At 43.3% G+C, this 22,471-nt stretch overlaps 1 protein-coding gene across 3 annotated transcripts in view; it reads left to right on the plus strand.

Annotated features, from left to right (window-relative positions):
* LOC133404911 (RNA-binding protein Nova-1-like) overlaps positions 1-22,471 on the plus strand; it is a 58,960-nt gene that overhangs the window by 12,834 nt on the left and 23,655 nt on the right. For 2 of the 3 annotated variants that reach the window (XM_061681425.1, XM_061681426.1), the window contains one exon: positions 8,469-8,612. In XM_061681425.1, coding sequence (XP_061537409.1) covers positions 8,469-8,612 — 144 coding nt within the window. Of the gene's footprint in view, positions 1-4,455; positions 4,550-8,468; positions 8,613-22,471 lie in introns of those variants that run through there. The other variant, XM_061681427.1, reaches the window with a different exon arrangement.

The following is a 22,471-nucleotide window of genomic DNA, read 5'->3' on the forward strand; positions in this document are numbered from 1 at the left end:
AACGAAATCTCTGATTGACTTTACAGGGTCTTTAAGTCTAGTATCTGCCGGCGCGCGCCGGTGGGGAGGATGAGGATGTTGGAAGCGGCTGGGCGAAAGAAGACCCCCTTTTCCGTTTGCCCCGGGGACACCAGATCCCCAGGATTTAAGCCCTCAATCCCGCAGCATGTGGCGCCTATTCTGGGCTCGCTGGGTCGGTGCGGGCCTTAGCAACAGATTGCGCTGTTTACTCGCCCCGTGATGGGGTATTATTTATGATGGAGCACCCACACACATGTTGAGCTCTGCTTAGGAAACCTGCAAATAGCACATGTTCATGACAGGGGGTTAAGTTGACCTCCACGCTGGGGTCATTCGCTGCCATCATGCGGGAAATCTGGATTTACTGGAACAGTTATGTCACCAAAATATCATCTTTGTATCATTTTACGTCGAGAATTTCCACCTCATCCGAATCCAAAAGAAATTCTTGTTTTTGTTTCGGCATTTAGAACAGAGCGCAGCGCCCCCTATGAGTCCAGGGGACTTATTTAGCATGGCTTTGAACAAAAGATAATTTAATAAATAAATAAATAAATAAACATACTAAACAACAATAATAATCAAAATTATAGGAATTGAATCATACAATTACAAGAATTAGGTCATAAAATTATCAGAGGAGAATAAAGTTGTAAAGCATTGTGAATGCCATTAAATGACTTTTAAAACTAATAAGAATAAGGTCACAGGATTATAAAACCCAAAGAGTAAGAAAATAACAAGAATACAATTGCAATATGTAACATTTGACCAATGTTGTGAAATTCCCTGAATAAAGTAATACAAATACAATAAATGTAATAAAATTATCAGAAAAAGAAAACAAGAATGAAGTTGTACAATGAGAAATACAAAATGTACTGTATATAAATATTACACTTTTTAAAAAATTCTAAAATTAAGTGGGAAAAAAAAGAAATAATTTAATGAAAATAACAGTAAAAAGTAATACAATAGTTTCAAAGTTGGAATATGAGAACTATCTTTAGAACATAACATTAACATAATAAATAAACTAAAATCACAATTGCGAGAATACATTTATAAAATGATCAGGAAATAATAAATCCATCCATCCATTTTCTGAGCCGCTTCTCCTCACGCGGGTCGCGGGCGTGCCGGAGCCAATCCCAGCTGTCATCGGGCAGGAGGCGGGGTACGCCCTGAACTGGTTGCCAGCCAATCGCAGGGCACATACAAACAGACAACCATTCGCACTCACATTCGCACCTACGGGCAATTTAGAGTGGACAATTAATGCATGTTTTTGGGATGTGGGAGGTAAAACCCACGCAGGCACGGGGAGAACATGCAAACTCCACACAGGCGGGGCCCCGCGGGGATTGAACCCGGGTCCTCAGAACTGTGAGGCTGACTCGCTAACCAGTCGTCCGCCGTGCCGCCATAATAAATACAATGAAATTAAAATATGACTATAAGAAAAAAATGGTCATGTAATGAAAAATGAATACAAAAATAATACTATAATGATAAAGTTGTAATATTGAGAAAAAAAACTCATTTTACGACAATGAAATCATAAAAAGATTTGAAAGTTTTCAAACAATGAAAGTCATAAAGTAAAGATAACACACCTCAACTCAACTTTATTTATAGAGCACTTAAAAAAAAACTGCAGGGGGAATAAAAAACTTACAAAGTCATAAGATTAGAAGAAAAAGTAGTAATGAGTGTGACAGCATTATTATGCGGAAAAATATACATTAAATAACAGAAATTAGAACATGCACAAAAAAAGACTGCAATGTAAAGTAAGTAAAGTCCACTTCTTCTGTCCCATACGCTTCTCTTTTCTCAAAAATCCACCAGTGCAACCAACAGTTGCATTATTCAACGTTGGTTAGAGACACCCTAACGGGTCGGGGAGACCGCGGTCAGATCCGCCACGTGACGGGATTGAGCTTCTTTTGGAAAAAAAAAAAACCCACAGCGACTCGAGATGCAACATTTGTTTGGAGTAAAAGCTCTCAGCTGCAGCGTTTATGAGCTCCTAAAGCCGCAAAAGCGCTTTAAAAGGCAAAACCACGTGTCACCATTTGGACTCTGCTGCCGAAAAAAATAGTTCAGATTCACTGCAAGAGGAGAGCCATTCAAGTACGAGAATCAAGTCATACAATTACGAGAAAAGCAACGAGAATAAGTCAAGGAATGACACGAAAAAAGTCGTAAAGGAAAAAAAAAAACATAAAATCCCACTAATGAAGTTATAAAATTCCAAGAATTAAGTTTAAATATATGACATCATAACATTCCAAGAATAGTCATAAAATTACACAGATAAAGTCATAAAGTTACAAGAAAACAAGTTGTAACTTGTAATGTTGCGAGAAAAGACAAAACATTAAAATAAGTAAATGTGTAATAAGTGACGTCATTTTACTAACGTCGTAAAATTGCACAAATAAAGTCAGAAAGAAATACAAGAAAATGTTAAGATGCGAGAATAAAGTCATAAAATTGTAATCAAATTGATAGAGAAAATAGTAACTAAATAACAATGCAATTGTAATATGTAACATGTAATTTATCCGAATAAGAATAGTCATAGCATTACACAAATGAAGTCATAAAAGTAAAAGAACAAAGTTGTTAGGCTGTGTGTATGAAGTCATTAAATTATAAGAGAAAAAAAAAGTTATAAAATAACAAGAATAAAATTACAAAAAGTACCAGAATAGTCATAACTGTCCATGAAGAAAGTATGAGTCATAAAATTACACAAACTGTGATAAAGTTACAAGGAGTAAGCAATTTCATAAATCTAGGAGGAACAAGTAAAAAAATATATTATAAATACATGTAAATATATATAAATATATAATATATATATATATGTATATATATTATAATGTAATGTTACGAGAAACATGTATTCTTAAAAAAATCATTCAATTAAATATTAATAATTTGGTAAATCTTTAAAATTCCAATAATGGAAGTTGTACAATTTGAAGTTTTAACTCAATGCCAATAAAGTCATGAAGAGAATACATCACCTCACAAGGTGCATTGTGGGACTGCATTTATTTTTTTTTGCGCCATTCCTATTTACCAATTCCCCCGTCTTGTTAGCGCGGACGAGCTGGTTATAATTAGCTTGCCTCTATCTAAAGCAGGTCAGCGCCAAGGCTTCGCGCCGCGCACAAGTGGGTCACCGCGGCGAGGGGACGACCACCAAGTGCATGACGGGAAACGCAGCGGTGAAGGAGAAAAAGATTGTTCATTTGTTACGTCAGACCTCCGACGACGCTACCAAGGCCGCATGACATAGGAAGGTTAGCGTGATATTTTGAAGTGGTTGCTAGTAGCTAGTTAGCCACGTAGCCCACTTGTTGCTAATGTAAACTCGTTTGCTGCAAATCAAATGATTGAGGTGGGGGAAAAAGGCGTGACGTAAGCGTACAGGATGCTGATATTCAGTTTGCATGAGCGCACTTGGGTAGAGGAGGTTTCTGATCCAACGCTAGCAGCTAATTAGAAACGTAGCCCGGCTGTTGCTAATAGTGTGAAAAGGCAAATTGTCTCGACAAAAGCTAGTCTCCTGCGAATAAAACTAGAAATGAAAACGTTTGGCTTCACAAAAGAGACCACGATGCTAAGATTTTATTAGCACTCGCAGATAGTTTGCAACAGAGCCGTTGCTGCTAATTTTGCAAAAAGGTAAATTGTCTTTAAATAAAAAAGATGAAAACAAAAAGATTAGCTTCACAAAATAATCCAGTCTGCTAAACTTGCATTAGCACTAGCAGGTAGTTAGCAACGTAACCCGGTGTTGCTCATGTTGTTAAAAGGCGAATCGTCTTGACACAAGCTTGTCTTCTGCAGATAAAACTGTTGAAAACCAAAAGATTGTCTTAAGTAAGAGTCCCGGACGCGAATGTTTTGTCGTCGGGCGACAGCTAAACCTTGTGAAACAGGCCGCGGTGTGACACAAACGCAAACATAGCTGCTAATTACCAACATAGCCCAGTTGTGGCTGAAGTGAGAAATCGGCGCTGAGCAATTTCCACAGCATCGCCGAGTTCAAAATGTCAAATACAGTAAACCCCCGTGTATCGTTTGTTTATCACCGTTGGTCTTCCTTAGCAGTAACGTTGAAAGGTTGGCTCACTTCGGAAGCTAACATTGAACGCTAATGTTGAAGCTAACATTGAAAGCTCCCTCCCCTTTGTCTTTCGTCGCGCTCATCATAGTCGAGTAAAAAGCCGGTCGAGGCGTAACATGTGACCAGACGCAACATGAGAAGATCGCTGACACGTCGTTTGTTTGACTCGTCAAATCAAGTACGCCGGACATTGACGCCTGTTGCTTTTTTTTAAGACGCCCGCCGGCTTTTGTTTATTTCTGTGCGCCAGTCGTCATGTGGATTTGTGTGTGTAAATTTGTGTGTGTGAGGGGCACCGCCGGAGACAGGAAGTTGCTAGCCTCAAGTCCTGCCTCCCTTCTGGGACTACAGTCCATGGGAAACACCTGCAAGCGGGACTAAGTAAGACCTATTTTTAGAATATGACGCAGGGCAATAAAAAATGGTTCCCGGAACAGACTTTGGACATCCCCGTCTTTTTTATTTTGCGTCATTTGTTGATTCACGCTTTTGTAGTGTTAAACTCAAGCGTGCTCATTTGGTTGTTTAGTATTTATGGCCGACAATTGTTTGTCATACAAATCTTTACTGTAATTATGACTTTACGTTTGAAAACAAAAATGTAAAAAAACTAGAAAGATATGAGATGAAAAATCGACTAATACCGGAAAAAAATATTCCATATTTGTAAAAAATGGAAGTGGAACGTCAGGATTTATATTCAGTACTTGTTTAGGCTAGCTCGGCCTTGGTGGAGGTTGAGGTGCTTTCGTGTCTTCTAATTGTTAAAGGTTTCTTGGTTAAAGGTTACAGTGCCACCTGCTGCTTTGGCATGCACTTGACAGCCTGCAGATATGTTTTCATGCGGAAGGAGATTTTTTCTTGAAACCCCAAACAGTTCAAAGTTGACATTCTTGCTGTATTTTTTTTTCACGCTCCACAGCGGGCCCGCCTTTGCGAGGAAGTGTGGCCCTGCAATAATAATCCTATTTTAATCTGCTACCCCCGGGGGTTACGTGTCCCGGATTATCAAACATGAGGACGGCACATGGACTCAAATCTGATGTGATACACTCGCTCACTAACCTCTACACTTTTTCATGAGCAGTGGATAATTTTATTGCCTCCTCGTCGTATTTCTTAGGGGTAAATTAAGGTGAAATCTTTAGATGACTTCACAACTGAGTGTTTTTCCACTTGATGTGTTCCTTTCATGCCTGATGTGGGAACATCGCTGTTGAATAATACCACACACACTACCTATTATGATTTACTAGCTGTGTAACGGTCATCCAAAAATCAGGGTTGAGTACGTATCTTGGTTTTAAGGTGACGGTTGGGTTTTTATGGGGTAGAGTAAGGGAACAAAAGGCCAAAGAGAAAAGTGCATTTCTTTTTGTGGAAACAAGAATTAAAAATGAAGCAAAAATCTGCCTGCAGTCAATTATACAACAAATAGTTAGTCGAACAGCATCATTGCCTAAGTCATTTTTAATTTACTCTCACAATATCAAAAACAAATAACATCATACTTTCTTTCTTCTTCTTCAAGTTGGATTTTGATTGTTAGTCATCCAGCTTATGGAATCGAAGCAACTGGACATATAAATGGCAAAAGCAATTATGCTAGTAGGCTAGCCAAGTGAAAAATCCTCAGAAAACGATACGATGAATGCGTAAACTTGATTACTTTATTAGTCAAATCATTATTCCTACTCATTTTTAAATTGTATTATAATTCATTTAATTACGATTAACCAATGCCTTAACAAAATTTAGTACATCTATATTTTAGTTTATTTTACGAATATTTTTATATGATGTACAATAAACAATTACTTGACAAAAATAAGTAAATTTTAAACATATGTAGAATTATACTGCAACAATTGTTATTATTTACAATCAATTAATTAACCAAGTAAATAAGACAAATGAATACAATTATAAATACAAAAGGAAGAAATACATTTTAATTCACAAATTTTGGGCTAAATTAATAGAACAAATATTCCAGGACTCCTGCTCATGTAAATGCTCTGTGGGCCAGATTAAATAAAGTAGCAAGCCGTGTGTGTAGTACTTTATTTATTTTTTATATTCTTATTATTTATTTCGAAATGTATCGTTGTTGTTGTTTTAATTTGTACATACTTTGCCCATCTCTGGTCTACTGTGACCAAGAAGCAAGCTAATGACGCACCAGTCAGTCAGTCAGCAGGCAGGAAAGAGAAATGCACGTGTCTTTCTTTATTTACAGTATCAGTTTTTCTATTTATTTAAATATTTACGTGTTTGTTTCCGTTGCAAGATCATCTCCAAGTCTCATTTTTCTCCCCCAGAAGTTCTCGGCGCAGCTCCAGCTCACAAGGACGTTTTGATTTCAGTCTCTAATTATCTGAATGTGGAACGCAAGCATCTTGGTCAGGTTCCGCATTGCAGGCGAGACAACAAAAATGTCTTTGCTTTTGTCTTTTTTTTTTTTCCCGTCACGCCAAAACCCGTGCGATGGTGTGGAGCTATGCGTCTAGCGGCGGGGGCTGGCTGCGATCCGATTAGAAGCTCGCTCCCCGGCTCCTTGTCGCCGTGCCAACACGTTGACGAGGACCAGATTCCTCGGCCCGACGGCGAAATTAGATCAGGGCCGAAGCGGAGGCCGCCGCGTTCAAAGGCTTCGCGGGAAAAGCGAGCAATAACGCCAGTGGGGAATCCTCACATTATGGAAATAATGACTTGTCCTGGGTATCGGTCATCGTTTGATCGTCGCTTTCCTGACTGGTGACACTCGAGTCCAAACGGGACCTTCCTGGAATTCAATTTCCAGGAAATGTAATTGAGAGGGGAAAAAAAGTGGCACGCACCAGGACTAAGGTACAAACAGGCTTTGATCGGAATCACTTCCTTTCCACTGCACAGTGAACCCCCGTTGAAATCCAGACTCACCCGCAATAGGTGAAAGTTGGCAATATAAAGAAACCATAGAAAAATCCTTTGAAAAATACTTGTTGAACCTTTAAGCACTAAACTGTTCAACCAAACCACATAAGAAAGAAAGTCTGCTAGTTTAATGCTAACGCAGAATGCGAAACTCCATAGATAGATTGGCTAATGGAAATTAGCATAGATGCTACAGTAATTTTAAACCTTGAAACAGCTGCTACTTTAGCACAAACGGCGACATACAAATGGAGTGTACAACCAAATAGAATTAAGCATCGTATATTGAAACACCAAAATGTTCAACCAAGCCGTATTTCATCTAACAAAAGTCTGTTAGGTTAAAGTTAACCTATAATACGAAACTTCTTTGATGGGATAATGGCAATTAGCATAGATGTTATGTTACTTACACACCTGCAAGGAACTGTTACTTTAACACACATGTAGCAGCAACACATACAAACAAAGTGTAAGACACGGTATATATTTGACACAAAACGTTCAACCAAGTCATGTAGTTTTGTTTTACAAAGGACTGCTATCTTAATGCTAATTTATAATACAAACTCTATAGACAGGCTCACTGAAATTAGCATAGTTGTTATGATAACGGGAAGGATCCAAACAACTGCTACTTGAACTCACACGGAGCAGCAACACATACAAACAGAGTATACAACAAAATAGTATTTAACATCGTATGTTTAAACAGCAAGATGTTCAACCAACCCATGTTACTTCGTCTAACAAATGTCCGCGAGCCTTTGTAGTAGTAGTAGTAGTAGTAGTAGTAGTGGTAGTGGCGGTGATGGTGTAAATTGAATTACATCTCATTCATTTCAATCGACAAAGAAAATAATGACTTTCCGCAACAAAGGAACTACACAGGGTAAAGCGCCTCATCTTATTATGCCAATTTTTTATTTCTTTTTGTACAAAAGCATACTTTCACAAAACAACCTTTAAGTCCCCAACACAAACAAAATGTCAAACATTATCAAGGCGCAAAAACGGAATGAATGTAAAAACCCCGTATAGTGATTCGGGAATGAGAGAATGATTCCAAATGCGGTGACTGCGTTCGGAATCATCCACTCATTCCCTATTCCCTAATGGCTATAAAGAGATATATACGATCAGAATCTGAATTATTAGAATCGGAATCATTGAACTTTTTATTGAACTATATTGTCCATGATATAAAAATCCCCCAAATTCAAATTAATTATTATTTTTTTAAGTGTCTGGCATGAGAAAAAAGCTACAAACGGACTCCAGCCTGTTTTTTCTTTTTCTTTTTTCTTTGTCAAATTAGATTGCGCTTGAAGGGAAAGTGTCCCCCATCCTAACATCCTAACCGTTTGCTATTTTCCCGTCGCAGAGGAAGGCGAGTACTTCCTGAAGGTTCTGATCCCCAGCTACGCGGCCGGCTCCATCATCGGCAAAGGCGGACAGACCATCGTCCAGCTGCAGAAGGAGACCGGAGCCACCATCAAACTGTCCAAATCCAAAGACTTCTATCCCGGTAAGACCTGCTCACCCATAGATGCATGTGCCGATCAAAGATGCTTGGCTGGTTGGTTGGTTTGTGGAAAGCTGAATGGATGATGTATCTTTTTATTTCTATAAAGATGGATGAGGAATTGCGTGCGGATGTTGGATTTCTGAATGGTTGGTTAGCGGTGGGATTCTGGATTTATGGTGCGTTGATTGATAGATGCATTGGTTTGAAAATGTTTGGGTGATTGATTGGTTTCTGGAAAGACAACTGGATAACGGGTCATTTTTGTTTTATTGATTAAAGATATGGATGTGTGTGGATTGATAGTTGATTAGTGGGAGTTTGAATTGAGGGTGGATTGATGGATAATTGGTTGATTTCTGGAAATACTTAATAATATGTACAATATAAAGTATGTACAATATACAACTGAGGGATCAATTATACCTATTAAGTGACTGATTGGTTGGTTCCTGGAAGGATGAATGAATGGTGTATATACTGGATTGAAAATTGAAGAAATGGTTTATGGGATTATAGATGAATTGTAATTAATCCATGAATGCATGGATCAACAATGGTTGGTTGGTTGGTTGCTGGAAAGACGAATGGAATGATGGATTATCAATATATAGACGATGTATGGATCGATGCTTGCTTTTTGGGATTACGGAGTAATTCCGGATTATTGGAAGTACAATTTGTACAATGTGCATGGATGGTTGGTTGTCTGTTTTCTGAAAAGATGAATGGATGATGGATGATCAATGGTGGGTGGGTGTTGTATTGATGTTTTGATTTGAGGATAGGCGGCTGGTTGGTTGGTTATGGAGGGATTATTGATTAAAGGTGGATTGATGGATGGGTGAACGGCTCCAAGATGGCTGGCTCGTGGGAGTTCTGAATTGAACGATTTTGGATTTCTGGATGAATAAAGGATGGATTTAAAATGGCTAAAACCATGAATTCATGCTGTTGGTTGCTTTCTGGAAAGTCGAATGGAATTGTGGGTAAATGTTAGCTCACGGAATGTTCGGTTGCTTGAAATTCCCGCCACGTGCTCTTCCGCTGCGGTGTTGTCATGGCGACGGCAGCCCGTGCGTGTCCGTGCGCTGCCGATGGAGCTTCCCAGCCAATCCCAGTGCCGGGCTGTGTGATTGTGTGTGCGTGTTTACCTTGCGTTTTTCATGCTAACACACGTCGCTATTTGTTTATGGCTAACATGGGGGGGGGGCGTTTTGTTTGTTTGCACCGATGGATTCTCCGCCGCCGCAAAGAAGGCGCCGTTGTTGTTGTTTGAGACTCGCCAGTGCCGACAGATGCATGCACACACACAGACACGCGCGCACACACATTGCAGCAGGTGGGCCTTTTGATTTGTCACCCAGGAAGAACCCTGTCTCATTTGCATACAGATGCCCCCTTCAGCGGCGACATCACACGCACACACACACACACACACACACACACACACACACAGCTCCTTCAGTCGAGACAGGCGGAGTGTACAAGCGTTTCTTTCTTTCATTTGTCACCCTTCCTCCCCTTCCTTCACCCGGTCAGCTCGGCTGAGCGTTGCAGCAATTTTGGCAGTGAGTGTGCGCGAGTCTGTGTGTGTGTGTGTGCGAGTCACTGCATGGGTGTGTGTGTGTTTGTGTGTCTGCATTAGTGAGTGAGTGAATAGCTCTGCACCGCTTTCTATATGTACTGTATTTATGCCCATGCTTTCATTTGTGTGTGTGTGTGTGTGTGTGTGTGTGTGTGTGTGATTACGTTAATGATTGAGTGCATGTTGGGAATGACACGCCGCGTCTAATGAAGACAAAAAGGACATTTACTGCAGCGTTTTGGCCGGAGCGTCTCATTCCTGTCCTCTCGCGCTCCTCGGAAGACATTAGTCACTTTCCTCCCTCACTCGTGCACACGCACACACAGACGAGCTAACAAAACTCCTTTCCCCGCTCCTCCCCCCGCCCCTAAAATGGACCCTTACCACTTCTCTCTGATTTGAATGAGAGACATTGAAGCTTGAAAGTAACCTTGGCTTCCAGCGAGGAGAGCGCTTGCGCTGTTGCCATGGCAACACTGGAATACCTACTTGTATACACCTGCTCACTCTTCTGGTGTCCTTCCCTCCTTCTTTCTTTCAAACCTTTTTCGTTACCTTCCAGCTCATCCCTTCCTGACCTCCTTCCTTCCTTCCTTCCTTCCTTCCATCCATCCGTGGTTCCTGCTCATCCATCACAGGAGAAAAGTGTAGCAGCAGCACTTCAGTCTGTGTCAGCCAATTAGAAGCCGGCAGTGTGAGAGCACGAGACGGGCTGCCATTCATCCTCACGCGCAGACGCACACACAGTATGACAGCTTTATTACAGTGTGAGTTGATGCTGGTCCAAATATAACCTCAGTTCTCAAAGGACAAAGCCGCAGTCTCGATGTGGGAAAAGTAACAAACGTGCGAGCGGAACAAGGACCCGCGTACGAGGAAGGGAAGAAAGCGTTTGAATATGCCTCCTAATAAGTTCTCTCTTGATGTCGGCGCTTGCAGCGGACGCGGTGTTTGCCGCTTCATCGTTTCTTCGCGCTAATGAAGCAGAGACCTCTCCACGTTAAATATTCATCACTTACACCTGTTTTCTTTTTAATTACAATCGACCCGCTCGCTTCGCCGCGTGATATTGACCACACGCACACACGTGGATGCAAAGTCATAAACTAAAACTAAAAGCAGCAAATGTATTACTATCGATGCGCCCGCATGCTTTATGGTGGCGGCTTAATTTAAAAGCCTCACTCAGTGTGGTTACGTCACAAAAACACTCAACACAACACAAAAACATTGATCATGTGACACTTTATGAAAAACATCTATTTTGCTATATACCCACTACTCCTTCTATATACTTATATCTCCAGTATGTGTTTGTGTCAATCTATCGATATCTGATGTTGCCTTCAGTGACAGTCTGACGTTGCATTTTTTTTTTTTTTCACACCACAACTGATTGTTTCGTCAATTAGTTAATCGGTCAATCGAGCGATCAATTTGTCTGCCTGTCTCTGTTGACAATTTTAAACTTTTCGATGACAGCGGACCCCCGCATACTTCTTGGGTTTTGCATTTGTAAATGTACATATTTATTGATATTTGGGGAAACCTATCCCCCGTTATTCATGGAACCCCCTCTGCGTATTTGCACTTTTTTCACCTGCTTATTCACATTTTATGCAGAATTTTTTTTGTCACACGGTTCTGAAGAGTCTCGATTCTTTGCTATTCACAGTCGGGTTGCGTAGCGTAGGTCCACTTTACAGTGTTTCTATGTGAGACCTTCGATTCCTTATTTTTTAATTGTATTTATTTTAGATTTTGGAGAATTCGGATAACAAAATATATACAGTATAATATTTACCTTTTCAAAAATCCACGAAATTGTCCTGACAGATTTTTAGCACAAAAGAAAATCACATTCTTCTTCTTCATCCTCTTCCGCAACAGTTTTACGAACTTCAAACCGTTTGTGATACAGCGCCACCCTGTGACTGTGGTGTAACACCGCAACTGCAGTTCAGAATGACAAATTTGACAACGCTGGTCAAATAATAATAGTTGCCATGATGTCAGCGCTTACACAACTGGAGGCGGCCTCTGAATTTGATATGCAGGGCAAACCCTGCGTGCAAGTAAACGTAGCGTTTGTTTGTTTTTTTTCGTCGTACTTTTGCACACGTCACGTTCCACCGCCGCAGTCACCGCGCGCCACCATTTTAGAACGTTGCCTCTAATCCCGCGCCATGATTGCAGCTCCCGACACACACAAGCGCATCTGGAACACGCTCAAACATAGTGACGCACATACCTGACAGGCACACACGCTCGCATGCACCCACGCACACGCCTAAGCCTCTTACATCGCCGCTAAGCTCTCGCACCGCAAGAACATCACAGAGCGAGGCAAACATGGCGCTGGGTTGTGCCGCACAGAACTCGCCGGGAAGATTCGACGACACCGCCGACCCTCGCGCTCGGGCAAACCTTATCCTCACCGTTTGTCTGCGACAGCTATCGATCAATCTATTTACGTATTTAGCAAACTGTCAATCGATCAGTTTGTCTATCTATCTGTCCGTCCGTCCGTCCGTCTATCTCCATCCATCCATCCCTAACAAACAAACCGAATCCAATGTTTCTGCCATAAGCATTTACTCAACTGCAGATGGTGGTGGGTGTCATGTTTTAGTTTTTTTTTCATCCACGTATGTATTTTTCACACCTCCCTTTTGCGCGTGTCCCATGCAGACGTCAGACGGGACAGGACAGGTGCGCAGCCCCTCCCTCACGGGGCCCCGCTGACGGGTGCGACTAATCGATCCGTGCGCAGCGTCCGCCTCCTCGGCGGGGTCGGGGGCGGACGCGCCGTCCTCTTCCTCATCCTCCTCTCCTTCCCGTTCGCCTTCCTTCTCCGCGGCGGTCTCGTCGTCCTCTCGACTTTCGGGGCTGGCGAGCGAGCGAGATAGGAAGTGGAGGGATTGCGCTCGGCGCTTGTTGTGTTCGGCCTTTTAATGAGGAAGCGTCGAGGGTCCCCGAGAGGCCTGGGCGCAAATAGGACGGCAGGACGGCAGCCCGGCAATCGATGTGGCTGCATAAGTGCGTGCGTGTGTAAGCGCGTGTGTGCGCATTTTGCATATGTGTGTGTGTGTGCGTGGAGTGGAATAATGTCATCTTCCAGCGAAATACGGCCTTTTGTAAACCCTTACACACTTTCACACACACACACACAAACACATATATATACGCTACTGAAACGCTCTCTCACACACACACACACAACTCAAATTCTCTCATAAACACTACTGGAACACACACGCACACACACACACACACACTACTGAAGCGCTCTCACACTCAGTACTGAAATTTTTGTTTGTGACGTATGAAGCTAAGCAGAGCTGCAAATTATGCGATTTATAGTCGAATTACTGTGGTGACAGTGTGGAAGGGCATTTGTGTCCAGCATAATGTTTGCTGCATGCGCCACATACGCAGATCCACTACGCTAATTGTCTTGTGATGAAGCGCTACCGCTGCGAGTGAACATTTCTTTACTCTGGTTTCTGACTTGCTTTTCTCTTCAGACTCAGCCGTTGGATAACAAGTAGCCTCTCGTCTAGTCGCGATGCCCTAGCTCCGCCCAGGGTCGGCACGGTAACAAAAAGATGTACTCGGCATTTGTATGAGACAGAACTGCCTCCCAAAAACAAAGCGATTTCAACCCGACTGTGCTGTAATTCATCCATTGTGTGTTTAGAAACAACATTGTCAGAAAGATTCTATTAAGACAAACTCTTTTCAATTGTTATGAATATGCATTACGTCTGATGATGCTATTAAATGAATATGGCGCGTTTGACTCTGTTGGTAGTTTGCCTGTGTGTGTGTGTGTGTGTGTGTGTGTGTGTGCACGGGTATGTGTGAACACAGCAGCTTGTCAAAATGTTGGCGTCCTCACCGCGACACATGAAAAGTGGAGCACATGTTGGAAATAAAAGTCAACGTAAGCACGCGCGCGCGCACACACACACACACACGTTGGAGCTGACATGATGATTCATGAGCGTGTGCAGTAAGAGAATTCATGTGATCGTATTAAAGACTTCCAGCTTTACTGCAGCGCACACTAGAAAGTAAAAGTGAATAAACACACCCTAAATGTTGTATCATTCATTATACAGTATATGGAATCTGTCGACATACAGTTTGTTTGGAATCTCAATTTCCCGCCATAGGAAATCATAAAAATCATCCGGACAGCGTATTAGCCAAGTTGACTTCATTTGTCGAGCACTTTTAAAAACAATGGCATGCGATTGCGAAAGGGCGTCGTCATGATAATTCGTCACCGAGAGCGCCAGCTTCGGCAAAATAGCGGCGCTGCCAATACTGAGCTAGCATTAGCATTCTAAGCAAGCCGACATTAGCCAGGGCTGCTACGTTGCTAGCATGACATAACAGTCATCCCTCGCTTTATCAAGCCTCGTTTATTGCGGATTCAGTGCATCTCAGATTTTTTTTTAAGTCAGTGTAGTGCAGTTCGGCCCTTGCAAATCTCAGATAGAGTCCAGTTGGTTTAAATGTAGCAGCAAAAACTCATTTGGGCTAATGTTCTTAGCAGAAAAGAAACCTGACTTAGTACCTTGAAAGTTTCAAACCCAAGCCACAGTCACAGTTTTCTAAAGAAAATCTACAAAAAAAGAAAAGAAAATGAGGTTTCATTTTAAAATGTGTACATCCAAAAAATACAACAGGAGGGTTTCAACAAGTGAGGCTGTGACTTTCACTTCCTGTCTAAATTCTTTTTCCTCTTCTTTTGGAGTCAGTGCAGCAAAAAAATAAAAGACAGAGAAAAAGTTCTGTGCAAATTATCATTCCTGAAACTTCAACCTCAGCCTGCCTTTCTCCACACACTCCCCAAATCCCCAAAATCAAATAGATTACATGATTTTATTTAGTGTGCAGTGGTGCGGTTGTGTGTCTGCGCCAGGTCATCACAGTTGCGAGGATCAGGCCTTAGTGCATTGTTAAAGCCAAGAAAATGTTTGAAGCAGAACTATCCAAACAAATGAAAAAGATATTCCTGTGTTGAGAGCCACCAGCAAAAAAAAAAAAAAAAAAAAAACAAGAAAAAAAACCATTTAACCCTTCACGGGAGGCCTGTGCAACGTGTTCACTTCAAAATGATGAGCAATTGACATTTTTGAGGCAGAAGTCCTCTTGGGATGAATACAAGATCTTTGATTAGCGTTTTTGCTCTGGATTCTTAAAAACAGCAGGACAATCAGTTGTAAAGATCTTTGACAAGCGTTTCTTTTTGTTTTTGCGTTAGATACCTAAAAACAGCAGCGCACCTCTATTAAATAGAAGATCTTTGACTAGCATTTTTGCACTTCATACTTAAAAACGGCAGAGAGCTCTGTCGCATAGCAAATCTCTGACTCTTTTGCTGTTGACACAATAAAATTCTGACAATTTTTGTCACAGAACATACATAAGATCTTTGACTTGCGATTTTGTACAAGATCCTTAGAAACTGCAAAAGGCTCCTGTTTTAGAGACGCTCTTTGACTCATCTTTTTTTCCATATATGACATTTTTTAAAACTAAAACTCAACTAAAATCCGATTTCTGATTGTAATTTAGCAAATACATCTATTTAACCTTGATTTATCCAGGTAAGGCAGCGGAAAACAGATTCCTATTTGTAAATCCGACCTGGCTGCAGACAGCAGAGTAAAACGAAGCAAAATAAAAGCAAATACAAATAAATACATATACAGGAAAGGTTCATTACAGGCTAAAAACACGCTCTCATTGCCAGAGACGACTTTCTTGGACGTAGCGCTGATCAAGAGGTTTTTTTCATCTGTTTTCTCCAGCTGTGCATGTGATGAGGTGGAGGAGGAGGAGGAGGAGGAGGAGGAGGAGGAAGGGCCAGTGAAAGGAACGAGGGCAAAGAAAAGAGGAGAAAGGGGAGGAAAGTTGAATGTGCAGAGGTTTCTCAGAGCTTCAATGGCCACCAACTGTCGGGGACAATAGAGGGGGCGGGGCTCCCCGAATGACAATAGTGCCTTTGACCCCGGTCATGAGCGGGGGGCGGTGTTGCCCATCTGCCGTGGTGCGAGGGAGAAAAGTAGGATAGAGCTGACGAGAATAAGCCTTCAGTTCTGCTTCAACGGCAGCGGAGTGGCCAGTAGCGAGCACGTAAGAACAATGAGAACATTTGGGAGGTTCGGCCCCGGAGGACGGTTTTGCTTAGCAACATGAAATTTGGTAGACATGTCTAGCATGAGTAGACCCACAAAAAAGTCTCAAGAAGCCATGCCAAAAAAGACTCCGAATGTCTGACATTTTGGCTTGAAGCAAGCATTTTCGAAGGGGATCTGTACAGGATGTTGACAAACTCACTTTTTCTTGTATTTACGATGTAATATCGCCTCTGTGGTGCCTCAGTCTTCTTTCTTCTTTTGCTTCGGCCTTGTCCCTTTAGGAATCGCCCCAGCGCGTCATCCTTTTCCATGTAAGCCATTCGCCCGCATCCTCCTCTCCAACACCAACTGCCATCATGTCTTCCCTCACGACATCCATCGACCTTCTCTTTGGTCTTCCTCTCGCTCTCTTGCCTGGCAGCTCCATCCTCATCCTCCTTCTACCAATACACTCACTATTTCTCCTCCGGACGGGTCCAAACCATCCAAGTCTGCTCTCTCGAACTTTGTCTCCAAAACATCGAACCTCGGCCGTCCCTCTGATGAGCTCATTTCTAATTTGATCCGACCCGGTCACTCCGAGCGCGAACCTCAACATCTTCATTTCCGCCACCTCCAGCTCTGCTTCCTGTTGTCTCTTCAGTGCCGCTGTCTCTACTCCGTCCATCGTGGCTGGCCTCACCACTGTTTTATAAACCTTACACCCTTCCTCCTAGCAGTGGTGACTCTTCTGTCACATAAACACACCTGACACCTTCCTCCACCCGTTCCAACCCGCTCGGACCCGTTTCTTCACTTCCTGACCACACTCCCCATTGCTCTGGACGGTTGACCCCGAGTATTTCAAGTCCTCCACCCTCGCTATCTCTTCTCCCCGTAGCCTCACTCTTCCCCCACCACCCCTCTCATTCATCTTCATTCCTCTGCTTTCCAGTGCATGCCTCCATCTTTCTAACTGTTCCTCCACCTGCTCCCTGCTTTCACTGCAGATGTCATCTGCAAACATCATCGTCCACGGGGATTCCAGTCTAACCTCATCTGTCAGCCTATCGTCACCACTGCAAACAGGAAGGGGCTCAGGGCTGATCCCTGATGCAATCCCGCCTCCACCTTCAATTCGTCTGTCACACCTACAGCACACCTCACCGCTGTTCTGCCGCCCCCGTACATGTCCTGTATTATTCTAACATACTTCTCTGCCACTCCAGACGTCCGCATGCAGTGCCACAGTTCCTCTCTGGGTACTCTGTCATAGGCTTTCTCTAGATCTACAAAGACACAATGTAGCTCCTTCTGACCTTCTCTGAACTTTTCCTTCAACATCCTCAAGGCAAATAATGCATCTGTGGTACTATTGCTAGGTATGAAACCATACTGTTGCTCGCAAATACTCACTTCTGTCCTGAGTCTAGCCTCCACTACTCTTTCCCATAACTTCATTGTGTGGCTCATCCACTTTATAGTTCCCACAGCTTTGCACATCACCCTTGTTCTTAAAAATGAGCACCAGCACACCTTTTCCTCCATTCCTCAGGCATCTTCTCACGCACTAGAATTCTATTGAACAACCTGGTCAAAAACTCCACCGCCACCTCTCCTAGATGCTTCCATACCTCCACAGGAATGTCATCAGGACCAACTGCCTTTCCATTTTTCATCCTCTTTAACGCCTTTCTAACTTCCCCCTTTACTAATCATTGCCACTTCCTGGTCCACCACACTTGCCTCTTCTACTCTCCCTTCTCTCTCATTTTCCTCATTCATCAACTCCTCAACATATTTCCATCTCTATCCTTCATCACCCTAACCTGCTGCACATCCTTCCCATCTCTATCTATACAGGCTGTCTAGACATTTCTCTTCCCATTTACACCACAGTCAAATAATCTAAAACCTGCCCCTAAACTTCTAGCCATACCGCCTTGCCACCTGCTCTCCTGGACACACAATCTATCAACTTTTCTCCTAATCATCATGTCAACCAACTCCCGATTAAAGGTCATTTGCAGACCTGGAATATTTGTGGAAAGTCAGCCCCGGAAGACAGTTTAGCTTAGCAACTAGAAATTTGGTAGACATATGTCGATCATGAGTCGACTCACAAAAAAAGCCTAAAAAAATAGACGTGGCAAAAACACACAGGTTTTTTTTACATTTTGGTTTGAAGCGATCATTTTAAAAGTCATTCCCAGAGATCCCTGCCCCTTGTAGTACTTGTTTGAAAATTCAGCCCCTGAAGCATGTGTCACTTTACAACACAAACCTTGCTCGACACGTCCATCGTGAGTCGACCCACAAAAAAAAACACTGCAAGTCAGCCATTTTTGTTGGAAGTGGTTATTTTTGGGTCATTTTGTCCCTTTGCAGTGGTCCTTAAAATTCGAAGCAGCAGTCGTGGCGCACACGCTGAGTGGCGGCGACGTAACGAGACGACAAACGCCACGGCGACCCCTCCGCGACCCCCTCCGGCTCTCGCGCCTGCCCCCCTCCCTCGGTGAAAAGCGTCGCCGCAGGACACGTGGAGTCGGCGGGCGAAAAGCGACGGCCGCCGTCGCCGCCGTCTTCATGTGTCGCTTGTCATGACGACGCGAGACTTTGCTGCTTGCTGAGCCACACCGACGTCACCGCGCATCACTCAAACGCGCGCGCACACACACACACACACGTCCCGTAAATAGCCACATACACACACACACTTGCTCGCTCTCTCACTCACACACACACATTCACACACACTCTCTCACACCGAGACACACAAGCGTCCAACAAATAACACACATAACTTTAATTCTGCGTTTCCACAGCGACGCAGACACACATTAGCCTCTATTGGACAGAGCAGAGGATTGTGGGACGCCCGTCGCCATGGTGATGGGAATCAAAGTGACAACCGCCCCCCCCCCCCCCCCCCCACACACTCCTTCCTCCTCGCCCCCCCCCGATCTCCCCGAGCAGGTGTAAGAGCGGCGGCGAGAGAGACGTCTTTCTTCACGTCTTGCGCCACGTCCACACGCTCTGGTTTTCTGCCCCCCACCGCACTTGTGCGGATGCGTACCTTCAGCTACTTCATAACACATCAGTGCCTATACATTAATACAAAAAATTAAATGGGAGGAGCACTTGAATGCAACACAAGCAAAACCCTCATAATGGGACGCTTTTTTTCCCCAAGTGTGTGTGTGTGTGTGTGTGAAAGGGCTTAAATTCAAACGAAAACAGCCTGTTAAAAGCAATCCCAGCACACACACACACACACACACACACACACACACACATCCGAGTGTATTTGCCGCGTCCTGATTGGCCCTCGACAACAATAATGACACTCAGCGTCGCCAGTCGCCGTGGCAACCTCCCTCGCCTGGCACAAAAGAGGGTCACATTTAAAAGGTCCAAATGGGCTAATGTTCTTCTTCTGACTACTTTCTCTCTCGCTCGCCCACCCGCCACAGATGTGTGCTCTTAAAGGGGCAGCACGGCCTTTTTTTTTTTTTTTTTTTTACAATGATGGAGAGAGCAAAGAAGAAGGAGAAGGTGAGTGCGGCAAACAAAGAGATGCATTGATGACGCTTTTTCATCTGTGGTGAGGGTGACCCTGTAACGCACGCGCGCACAATAGTGCCCCTTCCACAGCTGCCCCCCCCCCCCCCACCCTGATTTTTAATCCTCCCACGATGCCCGACTCGAGCACCCCCACGCCCCCTTTCCCCTCTCAGTCTGGGATCCCACAAAGCCGTCAGCTGTCACGACCGCTGGACTTTCCCTTTAATTGTCTGTGGTGTGTTTAGGGGCACTCGGGATTTTACAGAGTTGTCACAAGAGTACCATCTGTCCTGTTCTTCCTTCCTTTTTTTGTCCTTTCATTTGACTTGACTCGACTCATCCTTCTTTCTCTCCATCTCTTTCGCTTCTTGACTTCTTCCCTCCTTGTTTCATCCTTTCTTCTTTCTGTTTTCATTGTGGCCTTCTGTTGTTTCTCTCCACTTCTTTCCTCTCTCATTTTGCCCTTCTTTCCTTCCCTCCTTGTTTCATCTGTCCTTTTTTCCCTCTGTGTCCTTTTGTCCTTATGTCGTTTGGCTTGACTTCTTTCCCCGTTTCGTCCTTCATTCTTCCCTCATTCCACTCTTCCTCTCGCTCTTTCTGGGCCTTATTTGCTTCTTTTCATCCATCGTTCCATCCTTCCTTCCTCTTCCTGATTATTAGTTCTTCCTTCCTTCCATCCCGTTCTCTCTTCCTTCTTTTTCCTCCTTCACTGCCCTCATGCACTCTTTTCCATCCTTTGCCCCTTTTCCCCCTCTCTTAATGTCTTCGTTCATTTGTTCTCTCTTTTTGTGCCTTTATTTCCTTTCTGCTTGCTCTCCTTCTTTTCCGTACTCCTTCCTTTCTAGATGTAAAACATGTCCCTGTCTTCATTCCTTCCCTCAATTATCTATCTCTCCTTTTCCTCCTTTATCTCCCTTCCTCCTCTCTTTTTTGCTCTCCCTTCCTCCCTCGTCTCTTCCTCCTTTTCCCACATCACTCGCTTTCCCGTTTCCTTCCTCGACCTCCTTTCCTCGTTCCACTTTTCCAAGTTCTCGTCCTTCCTACCCTCCTTTCCCTCCTTTTTTCCCCTCCCAGTTTTCTTTCTTGACTTTCTTTCACCTCTTCAAATCTTTTCTGCTGACGTCTAAAAAAACGAATTTTTTTCCGTCACTTTTTTTTAATGCGTGTGTTGTTGTTTATCTTGACATAAATCAGAATAATCGCTTTCCATGTGCTTTTCATTCATGATGATGAGCGCGTACGCACACGCAGGCTGACTAATGTATGTGAGCAGGCTCAAATGATGACCTGCAAACTGTCGCAATTCTTGATTATTTGGGTATTTTGATGAAAACTTGCCAAATATGCTTTGAAGATGACTGAGGCCCATTTTAAATCGTGAATATATATTTTCAAAGGTCTAAGCGCCACCAGCGGTGCAATAAATAAACCGCCGAAGCGTTACAGCGATGCATTTTGAACAAAACAAGCTTGCTCAAATGTATCGAACCGAACTGTTTTCAGTGGTTGTAAAAAAAAAAATTAAAAATAAAAATCCAGACTCTTAATCTCGAGGTGAAATAATGCCGCGGGTTTTACCACACGTCTCAGACAGCTGTGCATTCAAGAGCGTGAATAAATTTGTGTAAAAAAAAAAATGACGTAGCTTAATAATGCGTAAAAATAACAAATGAAGTGGTGACAAACCGATTTGTGAAAAAATCAAATTGACCATATTTTTTGAACATACGAGGTTTCCGCCCAACATCGACGATTTGTTTTCGATTCAAACATGTCCGTTCATAAAAATTGCACACACGCAATGCACAGTGATGGCGCGGTGGAGAGATTGGTTAGTACGTCCGCCACGCAGTTCAGAGGTTCAGGGTTGGGATCTCGGCTCCGGCCTTCAGCCTGTGCGGCGTTAGCATGTTAGCTTCGTTGATCGTCCAAAGGTGGCGATGGCACCGGGAAAGCTAGTTTGTCTATTTGTGTCCTAACATTGACTGGCGACCGGTCCAGCGTGTACCCGCTCTCACCCAAAGTAACACAAACTAACAGTTTTGGTTTCGGTTCTGGATTTCGGGGTCTGGAACGGAAGAATGTCTTTTCAATTCATTTGAAAGCAGAATGCTGATTTGGTTTTTCTGTCTTGAGAAGAAAAGATTATGAAGGGGAACTTTCATGACAAGTGTCCATGTTGTGAACTCTGTGGTCACTTTCAGCGATGATATCATCACCCCCCCCCCCCCCCCCCCAAAAAAAACCCCAAAAAAAAGTAAGTAGTGCTGGCGACGTCGTCGTCAATGATTCACACAAAGTGAAACAATATGGCTCCTTTCTCTCTTCTCGCTTTGGAGCGCTGCTTTTGTTTTTCTTGGTTTTGATTTGGGAATGTCATGTATGATTTTTTGGGGGGGGGCCGGGGGGGGGGGGGGCGACGAAGCAGCGAGGACGTTGTGACATTCATGCACACGGCCAACGGAGACACACACACACCAGCGTTCATGATTAACTGAAACGCTCTCATGCACAAACTTTCACGCATCTTTCTGAAATAAACGTTGGACTAACGTGTATGAGAGCAGGAAAACATT

Source organism: Phycodurus eques, chromosome 7 (genome assembly GCF_024500275.1).
Source record: "Phycodurus eques isolate BA_2022a chromosome 7, UOR_Pequ_1.1, whole genome shotgun sequence".
Classification (NCBI taxonomy): Eukaryota; Metazoa; Chordata; class Actinopteri; order Syngnathiformes; family Syngnathidae; genus Phycodurus; species Phycodurus eques.